The sequence below is a fragment of the Typopeltis vanoorti genome, chromosome 4 (assembly GCF_054136105.1).
Source record: "Typopeltis vanoorti isolate ZY-2024b chromosome 4, IOZ_Tvanoo_1.0, whole genome shotgun sequence".
NCBI lineage: Eukaryota > Metazoa > Arthropoda > Arachnida > Uropygi > Thelyphonidae > Typopeltis > Typopeltis vanoorti.
The window spans coordinates 69,076,319-69,099,392 of NC_143552.1; the positions used below are offsets into that span (position 1 = coordinate 69,076,319).

The window sequence follows — 23,074 nt, forward strand, 5'->3', positions numbered from 1 at the left end:
AGATGAGTTAGCCAGTCTCAAATGACAGTAGTAGCATGTTTTTTTCTTTCTTCTCACCCAGAAAATGACTGTTCATCCAGCAAGACAAGCAAACTGGCCGGAATACACCCAAATGACAGACACATAGACTAAGTAGATGGGATTAACCTTCTCCACAGCATAATAATAATAATAATAAATCAATTTATTAGTTCTTAAAGAAGTAATACTTTAACACCTTAAACCTTTGATTAATATGACTTATCCAAAGTTCCCATGATAAACCATATGCTTAACATGATAAATTAAGTTAAGCATATTGCTTATCATGGAAACTTTGGATGTCATATTAGTTAAAGGTTTATAAAGGTGTTCAAAACAAATACAGATAATTAGGATCAGGCTTAAATCAAAATTAGAATGATATATGGAAGCATAAACAGATAAGAAAATATTTCATAAAAAAAAATATTCTCTAATTTTATTTATTATTTGCTATATTTTACAATTTTCAAACAATGGACCACTTGGAACTGTAGAATTTAATTCCGTTCAACACTGAAGAACGAGTGTACCTGGTAAGAAGGGCATTCACATTCTGGTTTTCTGTAGTCATATCACTATAAAATAACAAAAATTTAGCATCAATAATAATAATAATAATTATTATTACAGGCAACTCCAAGGAGTCCTTAGACTCATCGAGGGAGGCCCTAAACATCATATCAAGAACAACTATTCAGCATCCACAAAGTAACTATCATACTTTGCTTTGAACTCACTCACAATCATGGCACCCATAACAGACACTGGCAGCTTATTCCACTCATTCACCACTCTTCAAGCAAAAAACCTAGTTCTAACACCCTTGCTAACCACACTCCTGCCCAGTTTCCATGGATGGCCCCTAGTTCTCTCACCACCAGAACTGTTCTGAAAAATTTCCTCTGAATTAATCCTGTAAAAACCCACCTATCAACCAATTTCTGTAACCCACATATCTTCAACCTGTTCTCATAAGGTTCATTCCATAGACCTGCTATCATCTTGATCTGGATCCTCTCTACCTCCTCCCCATCAAAAAGAAACCCTGGTGCCCAGATCTGGGCACAGTAGTCAAGATGGTGTCTTATCAAGGCTCAATAAAGAGGAACAATAACTGACTTGTCTCTGCTCGTCAAAGTATTCTTCAGTAACCAAGTGATCTGATGAGCTGATTTAGCCACTTCTGCAATGTCCCCCCTAAACTTCAACTCCCTGTCCACCAACACTCCCAAATTCCTGGCCTCGTCAATCTCCTTGCGTACAGTTCCACCAATGAGATATACTGCTGCTATTCTTTTCACCCCAAAATGCATAATCTTACACTTTGCCACATTAAACTGACATCCATTCTCCTTAACCCAGTCTTACAATCTATCCAAATCACCCTGCAAAATTTTGACATCATGTGGATTCACTATTGCTCTACCCAATAATAATAATAAAGTAACACTAAAGACTAAAATTATACTGCTATATTACATGATGAACTTGAATAATGTATATAAGAAAACCTAAGTTATAAAAAAAAAACTTAAAAGAAATTACATTAGTGTCTAAATTTGCGTTTAATACTAATTTTCTCTCACAGAGGAAAATATTCAAGTTCTATCCAACACAATGGATGTTAGAAGGGATTCCAAAGTAATTTCTATTATGTTTTGTTTAAGTATGAAACTCGCACTGTTACCCAGTGCGAGTAATTAGCTTTATACTCTAAAGCAGCGCTTCCCAAACTGTGGGCCACGGCCCTTTGGAGGCCATAGGTTTTGTTGAGGGGGCCGTGAAATAATGAAAACAAATTGAAAATATTTTAAGACTAAGTAGAATTTTTTTTATCTTAAAAGAAATGTAATTTTTATTATTTCTTTTTTGTTATTTTTTATATTTTAACATAAAAAATCGCACAGTGGTGAGGGTTCGCAAATTTTGCTTCCTGCATATTTCGGCGCTTAATGAATATTAGTAAATATATGCTTATTCATATAAGTTTCATTTCAAAGCAGAAATCTAAGAATTGCAGTTTCAAATATTTCACTTGATATTGACTTTTTGTATAGCAGTATGTATTGAAACCACATCAATTACATTAAATTGTTATTAAACTTTTTTTATGTTTTTAATTCTTTCTTTATTACTAATCGTTTTACGTTTCATGTGCTTGTACTGCAAATGTACAATAACAATATATCTATCTATATAAAAATATGAGATAATGTGCCATGTCAAATGTGTATGTAAGATGCTAAAAATGTAATATTTGTAATATTCGCTGTGTATGTTTTGTATTGAATAGAAATACAATAAATATTATAATAATATATGTCTATATTATGATTTTTTTTTCAACGGGGGCTGTGAAATATTTTAATTTTTCCAAAGACGGCCCTGACATCCAGAAGTTTGGGAAGCACTGCTCTAAAGTCATACAGGTAATTATGCTTACATATAAGCATAATTACCTATATTATATATTATCTTCTATATAAGGTAATATATAATACTTATACAGTGGTGCCTCGTAGTTTGTATTTAATTTATTCCAGAAACCCATTCGAACTATGAATCGTTCGAAGTCCGAATCAAGATTTTACATAAGAAATAATGGAAAGCGAAATAATCCGTTCCCATATCCAAAAAATTTCAATAATTTTTTTTTATTTTATCTTTTTTAGGTTTTTTAATGTTAATAACTTAGAAAAAATTAAACAAAATAATCTTATATTTATTTTATTAATTTTAATTATTACAACATAAAAATAACAGTGAAGAATATTTTTTTTTAATATAAAAATCCCAAAGACGAAAATAATGCTCCCATTGTTAAGCATTTTCTTTCTGCTTCTTAGCTGGAGTTGAGAATGCTGATTCATGTTCTCTTTTTTCTGCAGAGAAGACTCTATCTAATGTTGTTTGGTGCTGATGATTTTCTTTGATATTTTTAAAATAACCCATCACGTTGTCATCGAATAAGTTGATATCTCTGGTCACAATTTTTCCACAATAGCTTGTGTTCTAACCCAAACAGAGAACAATTCCTGAAGGTCGGCATTGGAAATGCATCCTTTGGCATCCTTCTCTTCCATAAAAAATTTATTTTCCCACTTCTTTTTGTTGTTGATCGTGAAGATGTTGAAGTTCTTCTGTGCTGAGTTTGGTTTTATGATCATCTATTAACTCCTCTACATCCTCATCACTCACCTCTAATCCCATAGCTTTACCCAAAGACACAATTTCATTTACAACAGACTCTTCTTCACAGCTTACTACGTCACTTACTGAAATACAATCTGGCCAGTTTTTTTCAAGCAGAAATCATTGTTTTAATAGAAACTGCTTTCCATGCTTTATCAATGAAGAATGTTGTGATGCTCTTTCCAAAATTCTTTAAGAGTCAGTTCTGTGGCATTGGTTATTTCAAAGCACTTTTGAAACATAGCCTTAATATACAGTTTTTTTGAAGTTTGAAATCACTTGCTGGTCCATGAGTTGTATGATAGAAGTGGTTGGGCAGCAACAACTTTATCTTGATGAAATGAATTCACCCACTAAATCCTCCTCTAAATTTGGGGGATGAGCTTTTCATGGTAGATTTTTTTCAGTAAGGTAAGCTTTTACAGTGGGAGCAAATTCTTGATAAATCCACTCAGTGAAAAACTCTCTGGTAACCCACGCTTTTGTGTTGGCTCTCCACATAACACTGAATTTGCTCTTTATGATATTGTTCTTTTTAAAAATGGGTAGATTTTCAGAATGGTAAACGAGCAAAGGCTTTATCTTATAGTCTCCACTAGCATTACCACAAAGCAGCAAAGTAATTCTATCTTTCATAGATTTATATCCCAGTGCCATCTTTTCTTCTTTTGTGATATAGGTCCTTTAGGGCATTTTTTTCCAAAAAAAGACCCATTTCATCGCAATTAAAAACCTGTTGAGATACAAATCCCTCACTATCCACGTACTCCTTAAAGGTTTTTACAAATTTGTCCACTTCTTCTACATTGGCACTCGCAGCCACTCTGGGCATGACAACACTATGGATCTCAGTTCATTTTTTGAATTTATCGAACCAGCCTCTATTTCCTTTAAACTCCCCATTTTCAGTACTGGTCTCAGGTGTGCATTTCTTAAGTTCACTATACAGATGTTTGGCTTTCTCACAAATAATTCTCACAGTAATAACGTCACCACGTAATTGCTTCTCGTTTATCCACACTAAAAGGAGTTTTTCCATCTCTTCAATAACATGTGATCTCATGGAGGTCAATGTTGTCACACCATTAGCCACATTTGCTGCTTTTATTGTTTCCTTATTCTTAAGAATGCTGCTTATCATTAACTTTGACATTTTAAACATCGTCGCCAGATCCGTCAAACGTGTATCGCTTTTGTGTTTCATGATAATTTCTTTATTCATCTCAATTGTCGATATTACAACTTTTCTTTTAGGTTTTGTTCTTTCTACATTCTTGGATGCCATGGGCAATAAAAAAAATGCCAAAAACAATTAAAAATTCTCTACACAAACATATCGTGCAATGACTAGGCTGTGTAAAGTAAGGGACAACGCACAGCAGACTGAGAGACACACACTGCGCAAGCATGGGAAAGTGAGTGAAGGAAATTAGTGGGGGGTGGGAGAGAAGCATGCCCAATGGAGTTCCTGGACAGTTCGAAACTTAGAAACACCATTCGAACTGCGAATCAGATTTCTTGCGTTCTCAAGTGTTTGAAGTACGAGGCACCACTGTATAAATATATTACCTTATATATAAGCATAATGGCATACCTAAAAAATCTTGATTCAGAATTTCCATGTGCAATAAATAACCCAGGTGATCAAGTTTAGACAACACCTTTTCTTCTTAAACAATAATAACTTTCTCCAAGCTCAAAGTGCCAAAAGAATAATAACAGGAAGAATTTTACCACAGATAAGTCATAGTATTACAGAAAACAGAAACCATAACCAATATATGCATATTTTTCTTAACTTTAACTACAACAATAATTTTTAATAATAACAAAAACTAAAATGCAGAGTGATTAACAAATAATAGATTTATTAATTTCTCTCTCTTTCTTTATACTGTGCAGGTAAGTAATTAAGAAGCAGAAAAAAAGAATCTGTTATTGTGTTTCTCAAAGAGCTGGGAGATTGCATCTATTGGAAAAAAATAGTTAGAAAAGGCTGTTTCAAAGCACAGAGGTAGATGAAATGAAAGAGAATGAGAAGCTGATGCAATGGGTTTTGAGCTGAACTGTGTACGGATGCTGAACACAGTTTCTTGTATTCTTATGTAATTAGAGAAAAGCAGAGGATATATCTGTATAAAAGTTATAAAATATCTATATAAAAGCTGTAATGCATATAAGCATAAATGTAAGAGAAGGAGATCATTTTTAAGTGGCTGAACTATTCTGGATAGCATAGCCCACTTAAATCTGCATGACATTAAACCTTAGGAAGGTTTAAAGGTTTGGCAGAGTTTTGAAAAAAAAGAAAAAAAAAAATTGCAACTCAGTAGGCTACGGATGTGACGTGTTTGCCAGAGATTAAGCACATGCAAAAGTCAAGCCAAGATGAGAAAAACTGTCTACAATGGAGATCAGATTATTATCAAAAGTTAGGGGTGAGTGAAGTAAGAACAGTAAGATTTGTTTTGTTTTTTACCAAGAAATAAGACATGACTGTGATAAAAAGCCAAACAACTATTTTTTTTTTTTCTGGCGAAGTTAATTAAATTAAGGGGATAAAAATCCCTTATTATTTTACAGCCAGTATGCGAAACTCTGAGATCGAAAATAACGATCTAAGAGTTCAATGCCGAAGAACTATCTGCAAATCCAAGCATAAGTGAACACCTGGTAGTACAACACCAAGACAACTCGAAGCAAAGGTGGAGCAAGCTCCCTCACTATCTTGATATTTTCTCATAATGTAAAACACAGCTCCTAAGAGATGTAATACTGCCTTACATTATGAGGAGAGGTCACTACCAAGACCGGTTTTAACCTTTTTTTTGAGGTCTCATCAGTGAGTGGGTAGACCTGGATGATATCAAAGTTTAAGTGAAAACAACTTACATATCTTCACTATACGAATGCCAGAAAGGTGTGCCCATATTATAACTAAGATAAAAAGCCAAACGGCTATTTTTTTTTTTCTGGCAAAGTTAATTAAATTAAGGGGATAAAAATCCCTTATTATTTTACAGCCAGTATGCGAAACTCTGAGATCAAAAATAACGATCTAAGATTCAATGCCGAAGAACAATCTGCGAATCCAAGCGTATGGTAGTACAACACCAAGGCAACTCGAAGCAAAGATGGAGCAAGCTCCCTCACTATCCTTGATATTTTCTCATAATGTAAAGCACAGCTCCTAGGAGATGTAATACTGCCTTACAATATGAGGAAAGGTCACTACCCAGACCGGTTTCAACCTTTTTTGAGGTCTCATCAGTGAGTAGGTAGACCTGGATGATATCCACGTTTAAGTGAAAAGAACTTACATACCTTCACTATACGAATGCCAGAAAGGTGTGCCTATATATTATAACTAAGATAAAAAGCCAAACGGCTATTTTTATTTTTTCTGGCAAAGTTAATTAAATTAAGGGGATAAAAATCCCTTATTCTTTTACAACCAGTATACGAAACTCTGAGATCAAAAACTATGATCTAAGAGTTTCGTGCCGAAGAACTATTGGCGAATCCAAGCGTAAGTGAACACCTGGTAAATAGCGAAGGTATGCAAGTTCTTTTCACTTAAACTTTAATATCATCCAAGTCTACCTACTCACTGATGAGACCTCAAAAAAGGTTGAAACCGGTCTGGGTAGTGACCTTTCCTCATAATGTAAGGCAGTATTACATCTCCTAGGAGCTGTGTTTTACATTATGAGAAAATATCAAGGAATAGTGAGGGAACTTTCTCCACCTTTGCTTTGAGTTGCTTTGGTGTTGTACTACCAGGTGTTCACTTACGCTTGGATTTGCCGATAGTTCTTCGGCATGAAACTCTTAGATTGTAGTTTTCGATCTCAGAGTTTTGCATACTGGCTGTAAAATAATAAGGGATTTTTATCCACTTAATTTAATTAACTTTGCCAAAAAAAATAGCCATTTGGCTTTTTATCTTAGTTATAATATATGGGCACACCTTTCTGGCATTCGTATGGTGAAGGTATGTAAGTTCTTTTCACTTAAACTCTGATATCATCCAGGTCTACCTACTCACTGATGAGACCTCAAAAAAGGTTGAAACCGGTCTGGGTAGTGACCTTTCGTCATAATATAAGGTAGTATTACATCTCCTAGGAGCTGTGTTTTACATTATGAACAAATATCAAGGATAATGAGGGATCTTGCTCCACCTTTGCTTCGAGTTGCCTTGGTGTTGTACTACCATACGCTTGGATTCGCAGATAGTTCTTCGGCATTGAACTCTTAGATCGTAGTTTTCGATCTCAGAGTTTCACATATTGGCTGTAAAATAATAAGCGATTTTTATCCCCTTAATTTAAGACACGACTGTGTTTTCATGGCATTGAAATTCATTAAATTATCTTCATCTTACTTGAGAATGGTAAAGGTGATCAGTGTTTAAAACATTGGTTATAGAAAAATTTCAAGCTTAAATCAGGGCACAACAAAATTTCTCATGAAATGAAGAAGAGTGAAGTATAATGTTATCAGCAAAACTAAGAACAGGATTCGAAGTTAGTAAGAGAAGATCATTAGTATATAAGAGGAAGACTGCTGGTGAAAGCACAGAAACCTGGGTTACACCAGCAATGACTCTCTCTCTCTCTAATGAGAGGAAACCATCTGCCACAATATCTGGCAGTTCAGTCACAAAAGGAAGGAGGGAGATTGTAAGACAGCAGCTTGGTGTGAAGGCCTCTATGCTCAACTTAAACATATCTCATGGAGACATCAAGAATGAGTTTTTCCAAGATTTTCCCTGGCTAGTGTTCAAAGATGGGATAGGAGATATGCTGTGGAATCCATGTTGGTAATAGCTAACTGATGAGCCTCTAGGTGCTGTTGGACAGATGAGGCAAATTATAAAGGTAAAAAAAACAATATACAGGATGGGTGTTAATCCTTGAGCAGAAGTTTTTAGCACAACTAAACACTACCATTACTGCAGCAGGAAATTTACTAGTATTATGACGTGAAGATTTTTCATGTCATTCTGGTTAAAGATCATAGGAGGTATATGCACTGTTTGTAATATATAATAAGACAAGATTTGCCTTGGTTTCAGCACAGGTTGAAGGATGCAGAGAGGTCAGCCTGATCATCAGCAAATTCTTAATATGTACTTTCAGGGAATATACTGGATATCATAATAATACTACATGAAAGGTCATTACTAACTTCCTGTCAACAGTTTATCCTCCAAATTAATCTGTTTGCTGTCAGGACTCTAATATTGTCATATTTTGATCTTCTAAGGCACTTCTTACTGCATCAATCACCTAAATTTTTGTCTTCCTCTGCATCTTTTCTTGCCATTCTGGCAAATAACACGTTTTGCTAACTTTTCCTCTTGAATTCTGTTTACTGCCTGAAATTAGCTCTATTCACATTCAGCTGAATACTAACAATGTCAAGTTTCTTCGTCATATCCTATTCTTAATAACTCTGCTATTGATACCATCTGTTCCCCCTAACTTTTCTCAGCACTCTTGATCTGTGGCCTTCAGTTTTTGATCAATTGTTTTATTTCTAATCTAGCTCTCAGATCCATAAGTTAAAATTGGTTTGAGCACTGTCATATATAGCTAGTTCCAAGTTTTGCTTATGATGCTATCTATTTTCATGTTTAATTTAACATTTTCACTAAAAATTGTGCCTAATTAGCTGAAATATTTTACTTGGTCTATAGGGTCTCCATTCAGAATATCATTGATGTTTTCAACATTTCTTGCTTTTCATTTTTCATAGTCATTGTCTTCTTATTGCTGATTTCCATACCATATTTATTACAGCAATCATTCAATTTAGTTAAGAAATCCTAAAGATTTGTACTAGAGTTATTTTTATTTATTTACAATGGTGCCACATATGAAAGATCACAAGGCCTATAACACAAGTGTCATGTGTGTGTAAGTGATTAAGGAGAAAGAAGTAGCTACTGTTATATTTCTTAACACGTTCATTGCCAAGCTGAAAATTGGAATTTTGTGTGGTGGCCAAATTTTTTTTACTCGATAGCAACGTCCACGAGATAACGCGACTGGCAATGAACGTGTTAAAGAGTTGAGGATTGTACCAAGTGGGGAAAAAAGTATGGAAGGAAGATGAGGAGTTCATTTAGTGTGTTTCAAGTTGGAAGCATATGGATGTTGGCAAGTTCAGCAGAGCAGTGCTCATGAAAGTATCTATAAGATACGACTGCAGAAACAGAGCATCTATGGGAATGTGACTGAAGGTAGTCTTTGAGAGAGTGGTCATGTATTAAGCATTGTCCTCTTCTGTATATCATCAAGAATTCCCAGGAAGGTTTCAGGTGCACCATCCCAAATGTGAGAACAATATTCCAAGATTGATGGGTCTGAGACTGCTTATAAAGTGTTAGGAGATGAGCAAAGGAGAAGTAATGTTTTGAATAAAAAAACACCAAGTTTATTATAGGTTGAGGAGACTACTGATGTAATACGTTTGCATCACGATAAGCTAGATCTATCAGTCAGCCTAAGAAGCGAAAGCTGATCTTGTATATATGTTTACACATGATGATATGTATATCCATAGCTATTAGTGGAATCTTGGTCGAAAAAAGCATTAGCAATGGTCGAAAAAAGCATTAGATTATGTGCTCGAAATAGGCACCTTGACTTTCAAGATCGGTTTCATAGTGCATGTGAAGGTTTTCTGTCATCCTGGAGAACAAGGGTTGGAACATCTGCTGGACATATTGTGCAATTTTATCCCTTAGTTCATCTAGGTTTGAATGCAGGTCATGGTAGAATACCCATGCCAAGGTTCACAGTAATTCTGTGAACCTTGAAATGAGTCTCCTGAGGAAGAGTTCTGATAAATAGGCTTTAGAACCACATGATGTGCGACAGGTTGCTCCTTCCTGTTGGAAGTGGGTGAACAGAACCAACACATTCTCGATATAGTGTTTGCTATTCAAGGTCACAGTTACACCACCCTCTTCAATGAAGTAGGGCCCAATTATAACATAGGGAGAAACCACACACCATGCAGTGATCTTCTCACTGTGAAGAGGTTTCTCTTGGACAAATTCAGTTCGAGAAACCAAGAAACCTGTAGGTTCGTCTGTTTACATGATCGCTTAGATGGAAATGTGCTTCCTTCAAGAACCAGACATTATGGAGGAAGGATGGCTCTTCATAGACATTGGCTAGCATGCGTGCACAGTATTCCCACCATGCAGCATAATCCACTGCTGTTAAACATTGACCCACCTGAATGACCTACAGAAAGTACCTAGCTTCTTAAGGATTCTCTGTAGTGACCGCCTTAGCATCCCAAGTTTTACCGCTGCTCGGCATTAGCTGGGTTTTGGAGACTATAACACTTACTCCAGCACATTCCATGATTCTCATTTGTGTAACAATTCGTGGTCTACCTGAACACCTTTTGCATTGTGGCAGAACACTCCCAGTATGCCGGAGCCTCTCAATAAAGGCAACGATGGCACCATTGCTTGGAGCACACCTATGGAAACGACAAACAAACTGCTCATAAACATGTCGTAGACTTGGACCATTTGCTTTACCAACTCCATATGAACAAAAATAATGTTCACCAATAAATGTCTTTTCTTCCAATGTCAACACCGGTGCTGCAGCTAAATGTAATGACAGAGACTACATGTGCTCTCCTATTAATATGCATGCAGTCAAATCTCATAGTGCTTGTACTGAAGGGGGGGGGGGGGATGCCGAAGTTTTGTACTGAATTTTTTGCACCATACGATATATCTGGTAATCATTTCATACTCTGCTGTTTAGATCTATAAAAAGGACCAACTTTTTTCTTTGATATGTCAGCTGGCTGCTCCCCATTCCACATTCTGATATTTGTACACATCATTCTACTTGATTCTGCCCACCATTCAAGAATCTTATGTTTAGTGTTCAATACTATAGCTATTTCTTCCTTTCCATATGACATCTTATATTGGTTATTTAGTTATTGCTTTCTTTGTTTGGTAACACCAATTATGTTGACCTGGTACAGTTCTTCTGCCAGTGCCATTTCTTTTCTGCTGATGATGCCAATCTTGAATTCTGCTGATAGTGATTTGGAGTTTGTGGAGATTATTCCAATAAATGACTTTCCGCTGTTTGTCTTGGTTTCTTAACAAAAACAGCAATGGCCCTTGTTTAACTGCCACTGCTCTAGCTGACAAGAAATTCTACCACGTACCATCATTTTGTATTTTAATTTAAGCTAATAAGAATACAATTTTGGTCAGCTAAATCTCAAACTGCCAGTCCATACTTATTTGTTCAGTATCTAGGTAGATACTTAGTAATGTAATGGCAGTGCACTATGAGAAAGTGAAGACTGAACATTTGATCAGAAGCCCTGCTCAGTTTTCTACATTCCTTAAGAGGCTATGTGGAGGCTTCTCCCAGTTATCAGCTTTGATCCTTACCATTATTACTGTTAATAAAATACAATCACTGAAATTTTATATTATGTATCACAAACACAGAGCATCGTTTACCTTCTTTGAGGAATTCTTATCTCTCAACCCACAACTATCAATATAAACACCTCCTACTATCACACTATTCTTACCCATTTCATTTTCATTTTATAATTCCTCAACAATCATTCTCCAATTTTTGGGGAGAAGGATTGTTCCTTTCTCCACTCAACAACAAAGATTATTATCATTGAAGAAATAAAGAAACTATATATAAGTTATGATTAAAATTATGAAACCAGCAATTATGCCTAAGTGGTTAGAACATTATGTTAATTGAATAATATATGCACGTAAACACAAGAAAGATATTTAATTAACCAAATATTTCAGTCTGGAAATAGCAGACCATCCTCAGTGATATTACAAGAACAGTTTTAAAAAAATACAAGCTAGAATACTAACAAAGATCGTTAAAAATAACACACATCGTGTGATGTTATATCACTAAGTATTAAGTATAAAACGGAATATTTGAAGTAGAGACATGATTGAAAAAAAAAAAAAATAAATTTATGAGTAACCTTTATTAGACTTTCCCAGATTTTTGATATATATATACAGTCATTACGATTCAGGTTGGGACGATGGAGCAAGGCCTCCACGCTTTCCTTGAACAAACATTCGAACCTATAACGGAATCTATGTAAGAGGCGAGTCCTGGACCAAAAGATGCTGTGGTCAGTTTCAATCCCGTGTTGAGCCAATCCAGACTTTTCAGGTTTGTTGTGAAGAATGGAGGATTGATGTTCTTGGATTCTTTTTTCAAGAGAACGTCCAGTTTGTCCAAATTAGGTGATCTCTCCTATTTTGGACAGACTGGACGTTCTCTTGAAAAAAGAATCCAAGAACATCAATCCTCCATTCTACACAACAAACCTGAAAAGTCTGGATTGGCTCAACACGGGATTGAAACTGACCACAGCATCTTTTGGTCCAGGACTCGCCTCTTACATAGATTCCGTTATAGGTTCGAATGTTTGTTCAAGGAAAGTGTGGAGGCCTTGCTCCATCGTCCCAACCTGAATCGTAATGACTGTATATCTATATCAAAAATCTGGGAAAGTCTAATCAAGATTACTCATTAATTTTTTTTTTTTTTTAAAGTAGAGACATCATGTCTCTACTTTAAAATATTCTGTTTTATACTTAATACTTAGTGATATAACATCACGCGGCATGTTCTATTTTTAACGATCTAATGTTAGTATTCTAGCGTTGTATTTTTTTAAAACTGTTCTTGTATTACCACTGAGGATGGTCTGCTATTTCCAGACCGAAATATTTGGTTAATTAAACATCTTTCTTGTGTTTACATGCATATATCATTCAGTCTTATGTCACAAGTATCCTTAAAACAGCGCATTATGTTAATTGTGTGTGTGTTTTAGGTTGGTTTGCCTGTTTTGCACGATACTCATGTTACTGGAAGAGAACTCTTTCTACATGCATATGAGACTGGCTAATCAGCCAGTTGGAAAGCCCTTATAACAGTTCCTCATATCCCAGACAGGATTTCAACCTAAGTTCCAAATGAAGGCATATGTTACGTCTTTCTTGTGTCCAGGATGGAGATACACTTACCTCATATCATTTATCATTTCATCTTGTTGAATCTACTCAACTGTGATTATCCAAGGTACACAAAAATTTTTTTCCAGTTCATATGCGTGAAATCTGATACCACCTACATACAACAAGTATTTACTTAGGGGTAAAGCACTGAAAAACCCATGATGTCATGCCATAGAACAGGTTTTCAGGAATGTACATTCTAAGTATTTTTTCTAGCCCACCAAACATTCACTTACATTTTGCATATTTATATACTTTTTTTTATTTCCAATTAGAGAGCGAGAAAGAGAAAACAAAATTTCATCTCATGCTATGCAAGATAGTAAAGTATATCACATCATATATTTTGAATCGATAAATTGCTTTACCTAATTATGATAAACTAACAAAAAAAAGGAAAAAGAAAAGTAATGCTGATGAATTTGTTTCAACAAAAATCAAAGCTAGTGCTTCTAAAAGGTTTATAGATTTAACATTTTATTTCCATTTAGATTTATTATAATCTTGCAATTTTCATAATTTTAAGGATTTTTTTAAATTAAATTTTTTTGGATGACTGTGTTTAAGTGAAATTTTTTGAGGTGTCCCACAAATTTGTATATATACATTTCACAGAAATTGCTAAAAGGTCTGTGTAGCCCTGTGGAAATGGCATTTGCACCCACAGTGTAGGCAACATGAATAAAGACCATTCTAAGTTCAGTTTTAGTTGCTCACTAGAAGCACTCTTTCCTAAGCTTTTCTATACCCAGTTCTTGAGTTAGTCTATCTCCAGTACAAGATAGTTCTTCTCCCTGAAACTTGGGTTTTTAATCCTATAACTCACGAAAATATTAACTTCTAACTACTTCAGACGATACTATATAGTGTTAGGATTAGAAGCCACGAGATGCCAAAAGTTGACTCACATACTCTTTTTTGCCCAGATGCTAAAAATCACTGATAGTCTTGTGGCAGCTATCTGTGATTGGCTAAGAGTAGAGACTGGCTGATTCCCAGTTTCCAAACGAGCTAGGGCTTAATAGTACTGTCTTCTCCTTTCAGGAATAAAAGGTGTTTGGAGATTTTTAACAGAGAAATTGTTAATTTTTTTATTTTTCAAGTTTTTTGTTGAAGTGTTGTTTAACATTCATTTTCATGAAAAACAAGGGGTCATAACACATTACTGTATTTTTCTGTGTATAAGACGCTCCCAGGTATAAGATGAACTCTACTTTTTCAAACCCAAAATTAAGAAATCAATATTTTAAACATAAAACAGAACACATTTGATATTTTTTTAAATATTCAAAGTATATTTAGTAATTAGGTAATATTTTTAAGGTACATACTAAGAAATTATGCATCACTCTCAGTTCCAGGCATATAATTTTCTTCATCGTTTTTTATTTTCAGACATTTTTATGGGCTAGTGCTCAAAATATTATTAATGCATTAACTTACCCTGCCAAGGAGTTGCAGATGTATGAATGCTTTCAGAGTTCTGAATTGGTTTATTCAGAATCAGCCATTAATGACATCAATCGACAGAGTTAACAAAGGCTAGTGATTGGCGGAAGCCTGTTCTCGAAGATAAGGTACCAGCAGTTTCGCCACAGCAACTGCAGGTCTCTCAACCGATTACCCTCCCCTCCCCTGTGTATAAGACGACCCCCAATTTTTGGTCTAAAAATTTTAGAAAAAAGTATTGTCTTATACACGGAAAAATATGGTATTTATTAAAAGACCTTTATATATATATATATATATATATATATATACGCACACACACACAATGACTGTATATGATAACAGCAACATAAAGTAACAATTCAGATAATTTTGTTGAAAAAAAAAATAGTCCTCTCCACTTGCAGATTGAAATTTGCTTACCAAGATGTTTTTTTTTTTAATATTAATCAGGTAAATATCAAGCTGGCTGGGACATAGCACAGTTTTTCCAGAGTTTTTATAGCTTCTGTCAGAAAACTAGCATTAACAATAAAGTCAACCACTAGAAAACCTCAACAGAACTAAACATAGACATCTTCAGGGTAAGAAGCATCAATGGAAATGAAGTGAAGCTAGTAAAGGAATTATGGGAATAGAATACCATACTGACATAAGTAGTGTTTTTGAGATTAAGAAGACCAAAATAAGTGAGTTCTTTCTAAATAATAAGATGATTTATTTAAGAATCATGAAACTAAAAACATCAAACTAAACATAAAACTTTCTGAATGGAAGGCAATTCAAGCAGAGCGATGAGCAAATTTCCAAATGGAAAATTTCATAATGAAACTTATTTGTGCCTATGAGATCTAGTATGAAATAAGTTTTTATTGAGTTAATGAAGAGGGATAGATAATACAGAGTAAAAGATGAATTCCAGCCACATAAAAGTATTTTGGAAAAATTTGAAGAAAAGGGAAGAGCTAATAATAATTTGAACAATGGACACTAAACAACATGCATATTTCCAACATAAAAATGCAAAAAACAAAAAGTCTGATTAAGTTTTGCAGATAGTAATGCTTTCAAGTTGATCTAAGATATAAGGCATGCAGGGGGAGAGGGTGTGAAACAGTAAGGTGACCACCACCACTTTACATCTGAGAAGAATAAAAAAATGAACACTCCATTAATCATGGTGATGATTTAAGAAGAAATTCATGAATATGCATAGCAGGACAATATACTTTCATTATTGTGGATGTGAAATGTGACTTAAAAAATGAGTTCCTCATTATCTGCTCTATAATTTACAGAATGCCAATGATTTAGAGAGAACCAAAAGATATACAAATTGTTACTTCAATTAACACAAATTTAGAATCTTATGTTAGTACTACATGAAAAGTTACATCATTACTAACTTCCTAATAATAATTACCCTCCAGATTAGCCTGTTATCTGTCAACATTACAATATTATCAGATCTTACATTTCTGTCTTCTAAGGCACTTTTTACTGTATCAATCCACACACATCTTGGTCTTTTTCTTGCCATCCTGGCAAAGAACACTTGTTTAGCTAATCTTTCATCTCTCATTCTGTTTCAGTGGCCATACCACATGAGATTATTCTGAAAACCTAAATGCTAACAATGTCAAGTTGTTTCTTAATATCCTCAATTTTTAATATGATACTGCCATTGATGACATCTGTTCAGTCCCCTAATCAACAATGACAAAGTGTCAGGCATTACTATTTAGCCTCTCACTTGAGACTTAAGGGAAGAAGTATGCATGCTCACTGAGGAGATCACATGGTACCTGGGTAACAGAAGAAAAACAGGAAAATAGAGAATGGAAGTCTGAGAATGCAAACCAGAGAAATTTGTTTCGGGAAAACTTGACAGTTGGAATGTATTAACAGAGAATTCTGAAAAGGGCTTAATGAGATGAATCCTTAGACTGGAAAAGTGAGACTGTCAGCAAGTGAATAGTAAATAAAAAGAGATATTAAGTAGACATTTTATTTCAACGTTTGAAGAAATGCAAAATGAAAAGTAATGCAAGTGATGTGAACATCACTTGCATTGCATTGCATTATACACTGATGTGTATAATGATATGAATTATGTAACTATATAGAAGTAGTCCAGTCATGAATATACTTCATCTGCAAACATTGTTTGCTTACACTTGGATAAAGGATTAAACCAAGAATATAATTTCTTGGCCTCTTTAATTTATAATATAACCAAGTGAAAAACTTTCAACATCTATCTCTAATCCAGAGTATTTTAATAAAAGGTGCAACACCTTTTGTCTACTTGTATGAGAAATATATGACTTCTGCATTACTTCAAACTGGGTATTTCTTCTGGGTTTGGCTCCCACTGATGGTAGCCTGCATCCCAAGGAGTAGAGAGGCTTTGCTTGGTTGCTGGTTTTTGCCTGTCACTGGGTAAAACCACTGTTTCCTGTTCTGGATTGATGCAAGTTTAGAAGTGATCCTTTAGGATCACTCAGTGAGATTTAGAGTGATCTTGTAGATCACACATAGTTTTTGGAGAGGTATCTCCACTTCAACATGTCTTAATAAAGGTGAAAAACTGGTCTGGGTAGTGGACCTTGAATAATGCACAGCATTATACACATCCAAACATACTTTGCATTATGAGATACTAAGACAAGCAATGTGAAGTCATTAGCCTCTATATACAAGTAGTCCAGTTGTGAAGATACTTCACAAGCAAACATTGTTTGCTTATACTTGGATAAAGGATTAAACAATAATATAATTTCTTGGCATCTTTAATTTATAGTATAACAAAGTGAAAAAACTCTCAATAGTGATCTAATAAATTCTGCATATACTGTAATTTAATTATTATTATACTTTTTTTTATTATTGCAAAAATAAAACAATTTATAGTCCTCTCACCTTATGTATGGGCATATGTCATTATAAGTCCATTTTTCTTTTGTCTTGAATAGTGCAATAAACCTGAAGCATTATCAAAAATGTCTTTTAATTAATTATCAAAAATCACAAATTTTTATTCAGATTATAAAACAAATCACTCTGTTTTTAGATGATTTGCAAGAATACTGATACCTGTTAGGGTTGCTTTGTCCATTCATCTTTCTGTAGATGTGCATGTGTATAATACTTGAATCAATTCAAATATTTTACTTTTTAAAATATAATTGAAAGGAAGAATATTCTGCAATAAATTCTTCCACTGCCACCCATTAAGTAACTTATAAATTAATTTAACATAATAATATTTGTTAGAAGTTAGAATGCTAAGAAGACCATCATTTAACTGAATAACTTTAACATGAAAAATTTTTGTCAGCGTTCCATCATTAAAAGGATTCACAACACATCTGGTTAAAAATTTTACTTTCCTACATTTCAGTAAGAAATAAAAATAAATAACAATTTTTAGGACAATTCAGTTGTTTTAAAAGATCAAATACTATGAAGTATTTATTTCATAATTATTTTTATAAAAAGTGCCAATCTTTTTTCTATGCTGACACACTTCCAAGAGTGCCTGAATAAATAAAGTTTTCTTTTAAATAAAAGCCTTTATTGTAATTATGACAGTAACCATGATTCAATGACCAAGTTAATGTAATTCCACTTTGTCATGAAAATGAAAAATTATAACAAAATAAATTATTTTCACAGTTTGAGGAATGAACTGATATTTTCCAGCTAGATGCAACACCTTTATTTTGGAAACACAGTGCAAACTTTGGATGCTTATTTCCAAATTAGGCGGTTAGGAAGAAAGGGAAAATTTTGTGGCCACCTTGTAGTACTGATCTTACAATTTTATATTTGTTTTTTTCTTATAAGATTACATATGAAAGGAGATTTCACTACAACATTAAAAGAGAATATTAGAAATGCTGTAGCTATTAGTCACTCCAGAAATGTTGAAATGCATGTGGCAAAAGCTAAATTTTTGGTTGGATGTATCAGAGTACACACGAAGCTCACATTGAATTTGTTCGCCCAAATAAAAAATCTACGCTCCAGAATGCCATTCAATATTTGTTGACACTATATCTTAATCTCTGTCATTAAAAACTTTCATTTAAAATATTAGCATTATTTTGTGGAATTCCTGTATAAAATCTAACATGTCAATTAATATTTAATTTAAAAATTTGTTTAAAAAAAGCACTGAAGGAATTACAAAAATCAGTTTATGCCATGCATAAAACTTTTTTTTTAATTAATTAATTTATTTTTTGGTAACTATGCCAATTCTAAGGACACAGAGTAGAAAATGAACATTATGTGAATGAGTACAGAGTAAATCATTGAGAGATAGGGCATTAATTAGTCAAACCGTTCTCTTTAACACTAACTCATAAAGCCAACATGAATGTTAGAACACTATGCACTGATTCAATTAATGCAGTTTGTATAAGATTAATGGTTTTTCAGGGTAGAGTAATAATACCAGCAGTAACAGAGAAACTTTACTATCTTGGATGTTGAGGAAATGATGTTTGTGATGTTTATACCAATAAATAAGAGATTAGTTACCAAAGAAGTGAAATTTCATCTTGTTTAGAGGAGGGTGTTGTATGGATAAATCATGAAATTAAGTAGGAGATGTCGACTTCGATATCACAGACTTTCTCATATATTCTCTGTTTCTGAATTATGCATTCTCTACAGGTAATTCCATGAGTGCTAATGCTACACCAAAATGACTACCACTTTTCTCACTTTCTTGTAAGCATGTAAAAACATACATTTCAGCTTCAAATAGTGAGAACAGTGTTAAATTGAAAAGGAAGAAGAGACTGCCAGTTCATTAATGTGAATTGTGTAAACCTGATGACAAAACGCTTTAAAACTAGATCAAAGATTACTTTTTTCTTTTTTTGTATCAACACATAACTATAGGCTAATTCTGTGGTAGGAATTACATAAAAAATTATCGCATCTGTCACAAAGGCCAACTTATCAAATTACAATCTTACACTGTGTATAGTCTACAATCCACACTACAAAATGTTTCATAATCAATGTTTTAAACACAGATTGTCTTCTGAATTATGCATTGGCTAGATTGCATAATTCAGACAAGGGTGCAATGCTATCTGCACTCTTATTCATCATCTATATGGATTACATTATGAAAGAAAGTGGCATTAAACCTGATACCAGAAATAGAGATATCAATCCTACCTCTCTGCTTTATGTAGATGATGTACTCCTAAACAAATCCAGTGCAAGTCTCCATGACTTTCTAACTAAATTGATAACAGCTGTAACAAATTTGACATGAAAATCAGCAATAAAAAGACCAAAACTATGAAAATGGGAGGGAATATAGAAAATTTCAACTTAGTTCTGAATGAAGAACCTACAGAATAAGTAAAATATTTCAACTATTTAGGTACAGTTTTCATTGAAGATGGTGAATAAGTATGGAAATAGACAATGGAATTAGCAAAGAATGGTAGGAAGTTAACTGAATAAATTTATATGGAATACGAGAGAAATTAATTAAACCACCAAACTATCTGTATATGAGACAGTGTTTAAACCAGTTTTAAGTCATGGATCTTGAGAGTTTGGTTAAAAATGAAACTCCTGATCAAACAAGAGAGACTACAGGTATAAGAGTTCTAAGAAAAATTAAGGGAGTAAACAGATGACATTAATGACAACTATATATATATATATATATATAAAGATATTAGGAAAGAACTTTATATTATTAGCATTCAAGAACATGTGAGCAAAGCTAACCTAAGGTGATATGGTCACTTAAACAGAATGGGAGAGGAAAGATTAGCAAAGCAGATGCTTGGTGTCAAGCATCTGCTTTGCTAATCTTTCCTAATCTAAACCAGAAGTGGTCTAATCTAAACCAGAAGTAGCCTAGAAAACTGAAATATCAGACAAGAATATCAGATTGCTGACAAGTAACAGACAATTTTGGAGGAAGACTGCCGATAAGAGATTAGTAATAATGTAAATGTGATCTTGTAGTACTGTCATATTATTATTATATTATCCACCTTGAGGGTACATATTAAAACAATGATCTCCAATGATCAGATGGAGTGATTAAAGCCTTGTCGATTTCAATATCAAAACATAATTGTCTTATGTGATGCAAGAAAGATCACACTTCACCTTCTCTTCCCTCAATGTTGATAATATAGAGATTTCCACACAAAATCAGATTTACTTTCTTGGTCTGACTGACACCTATAACCTCCTTTGTCTCCAAAAAACTAGGTGATTTTTTCTACTCAAGACATTCACCTGCAGAAATTCCAAATCTACCCTAACTTTGAATACTGTTCACATATACGTGGGTGGTGGCACAAAAACCTTTCTGAAATTGTCACCAAGCCAGTTAACTGGCTTGGTGACAATTTCAGAAAGAGAGAGAGAGAGAGAGAGTAAGTTTCTGCAAGAGGGTGATCCCCCCCCCCTTGCGGAAACTCACTCCAATCACTTCTCATAGATTCTGTTTCTGTATGCCTCTTCTATTTTCAGAGGTGTTGTTCCAATGATTGGCTGTAACCTTCCTGCAATTTTCCTCAAGCCATAAACATGTGAGCAATTGCTTGTCAACATTCACTCACTCTTATTCCATCTAGATCTGTGGTTTGCAAGCAGTCTACTCCACACAGTTCTTCCAATCAGAACTACAACCTCAAGTTGTTCAAAAACTATAACAATAGGTTCATTCTTTCATCTTGACTGCTTGCCCACACATGATTTTGATGTGTTATAGGTTTTGTAATCTTATACACATGAGATTGATTTGTCTTTGTGATAGATGAAATACTAAAGTGAAACTCTCATTTAATTAATTCCATCAAACTATAAAAATGCATTTCAACCAGTATTTAAGCCTAATACATGCAGGACAGGATGTGTTTCAGTAGCACTGAAGTTTATTAGTAAACATACACATGTAATCACAGTAATTAAATTATTTTTAATAAGTAAATATTTTGTCCTAAGTATCTTAGGACATCATCAGTACAGTTATTTCAAACAATACTAGGAATAACATACAGTTAGGGTGCATGCTTACAATGGAATCCCACTATGCATGCAGTAGCATGTTATAGAATTAAATTAAATTAATATATCTGATAAAAATTAAATTAGATTAAATTTAAAAAAAAATGACATACATAAATTTATTTTACACAATTAAGGATGACAATTTCCCAGACTTTAGGGATAGTAAGAACGTCATTACGGTTTAAGTTGTGTCTGTGATGTAGGGATTCAGCACTTTCTTTATATAAACGCTCATGTTTATATAAGGATCTATGTAAAAGTTTGGTGTTTTTCCATTTGATCCTATGGTTTGAGTTTTCAACACTGTGTTGTGCGAGGCCAGATTTGTGCGGTTTGATAAGATGGATATGGTCTTGATGTTCAGAGATGCGCTTACTAATAAATCTTCCTGTTTGTCTGTAGTAAGACATCTTACAGGAATATAGAACTTTGTAAATGCCAGGTAGCATCAAAAGTGATTTAATTTAATTATTTTGGTTATGTGCACTTGTTTAGTTATGAATACTCCACAGGTTTCACTATATAATGAAGTTTATTAGGTTGTCCACACTCCCAGTGGAGAATGGCAAAGAGATAGACAATGGTTTTCGAAGCTCCTGAACATGGATCATTTAAGAGCTGAAAGATTTGTCAAATGTGAATTGTACTGTCATTAGCAAAACAATGAATAAGATTTAAAGTTAGCGAGAGAAGGTTATATATGTAGAGGAGGAAGGGAGTTTTGCCAATGAAATTTTTCTCCTGCACTTGTGGGGAAAATCTAATGAGAGAAAACAATCCATCATGATCCTCAGTGAATAACCAAAATGTCAAGAGTAACTACATGGATTTTCTAAACTTTTCCAAGGCTTGCATCCAGAGCTGGACAAGGTTAGTTAGGAAATCTGCTGCAAAGCAAGAGTGGCAGAATCATTATCAGTAATTACTAATTAATTGGTGGGTCTCACCAATTAATTAGTGATTACTGATAATGAAGGTTCACTGTCAATGCTCCCCCCCCCCCTCCTCTAAGCTGTGTTCATGTGCAGCCAAACAGCAGCCATTGTATGTGCACAAGACTGTCTTTCACTAACTGTTACAGACAATGCACTACCAAAATATGCTTTGATTGTCCTAGTCTTAATATAGCAGGTGATCAGCAGCATGTGATTTTTAAAAGCTTTAAGTTTGATCCCACTAAGGTGTCAAAGCACGTAGTACAAAGCTTGGTGCAAGACAAGACAATCACGATGGCATTAAGGAAAGGAAGTTAATACCACAATG

At 34.1% G+C, this 23,074-nt stretch overlaps 1 protein-coding gene across 4 annotated transcripts in view; it reads right to left on the reverse strand.

Annotated features, from left to right (window-relative positions):
- Nucleotides 1-352: 352 nt before the first annotated feature.
- The window catches only part of LOC150107391 (sister chromatid cohesion protein DCC1), a 280,847-nt gene continuing 258,125 nt past the window's right edge, over nucleotides 353-23,074 (reverse strand). For all 4 annotated transcript variants that reach the window (XM_090391252.1, XM_090391253.1, XM_090391251.1 and 1 more), the window contains exons 11-12: nucleotides 17,669-17,731; nucleotides 353-599 (exon numbers count right to left, since the gene is read on the reverse strand). In XM_090391252.1, the coding sequence (XP_090247378.1) occupies nucleotides 491-599; nucleotides 17,669-17,731 (172 nt within the window). In that variant the 3' untranslated portion in view covers nucleotides 353-490. The remainder of the gene's footprint in view (nucleotides 600-17,668; nucleotides 17,732-23,074) is intronic.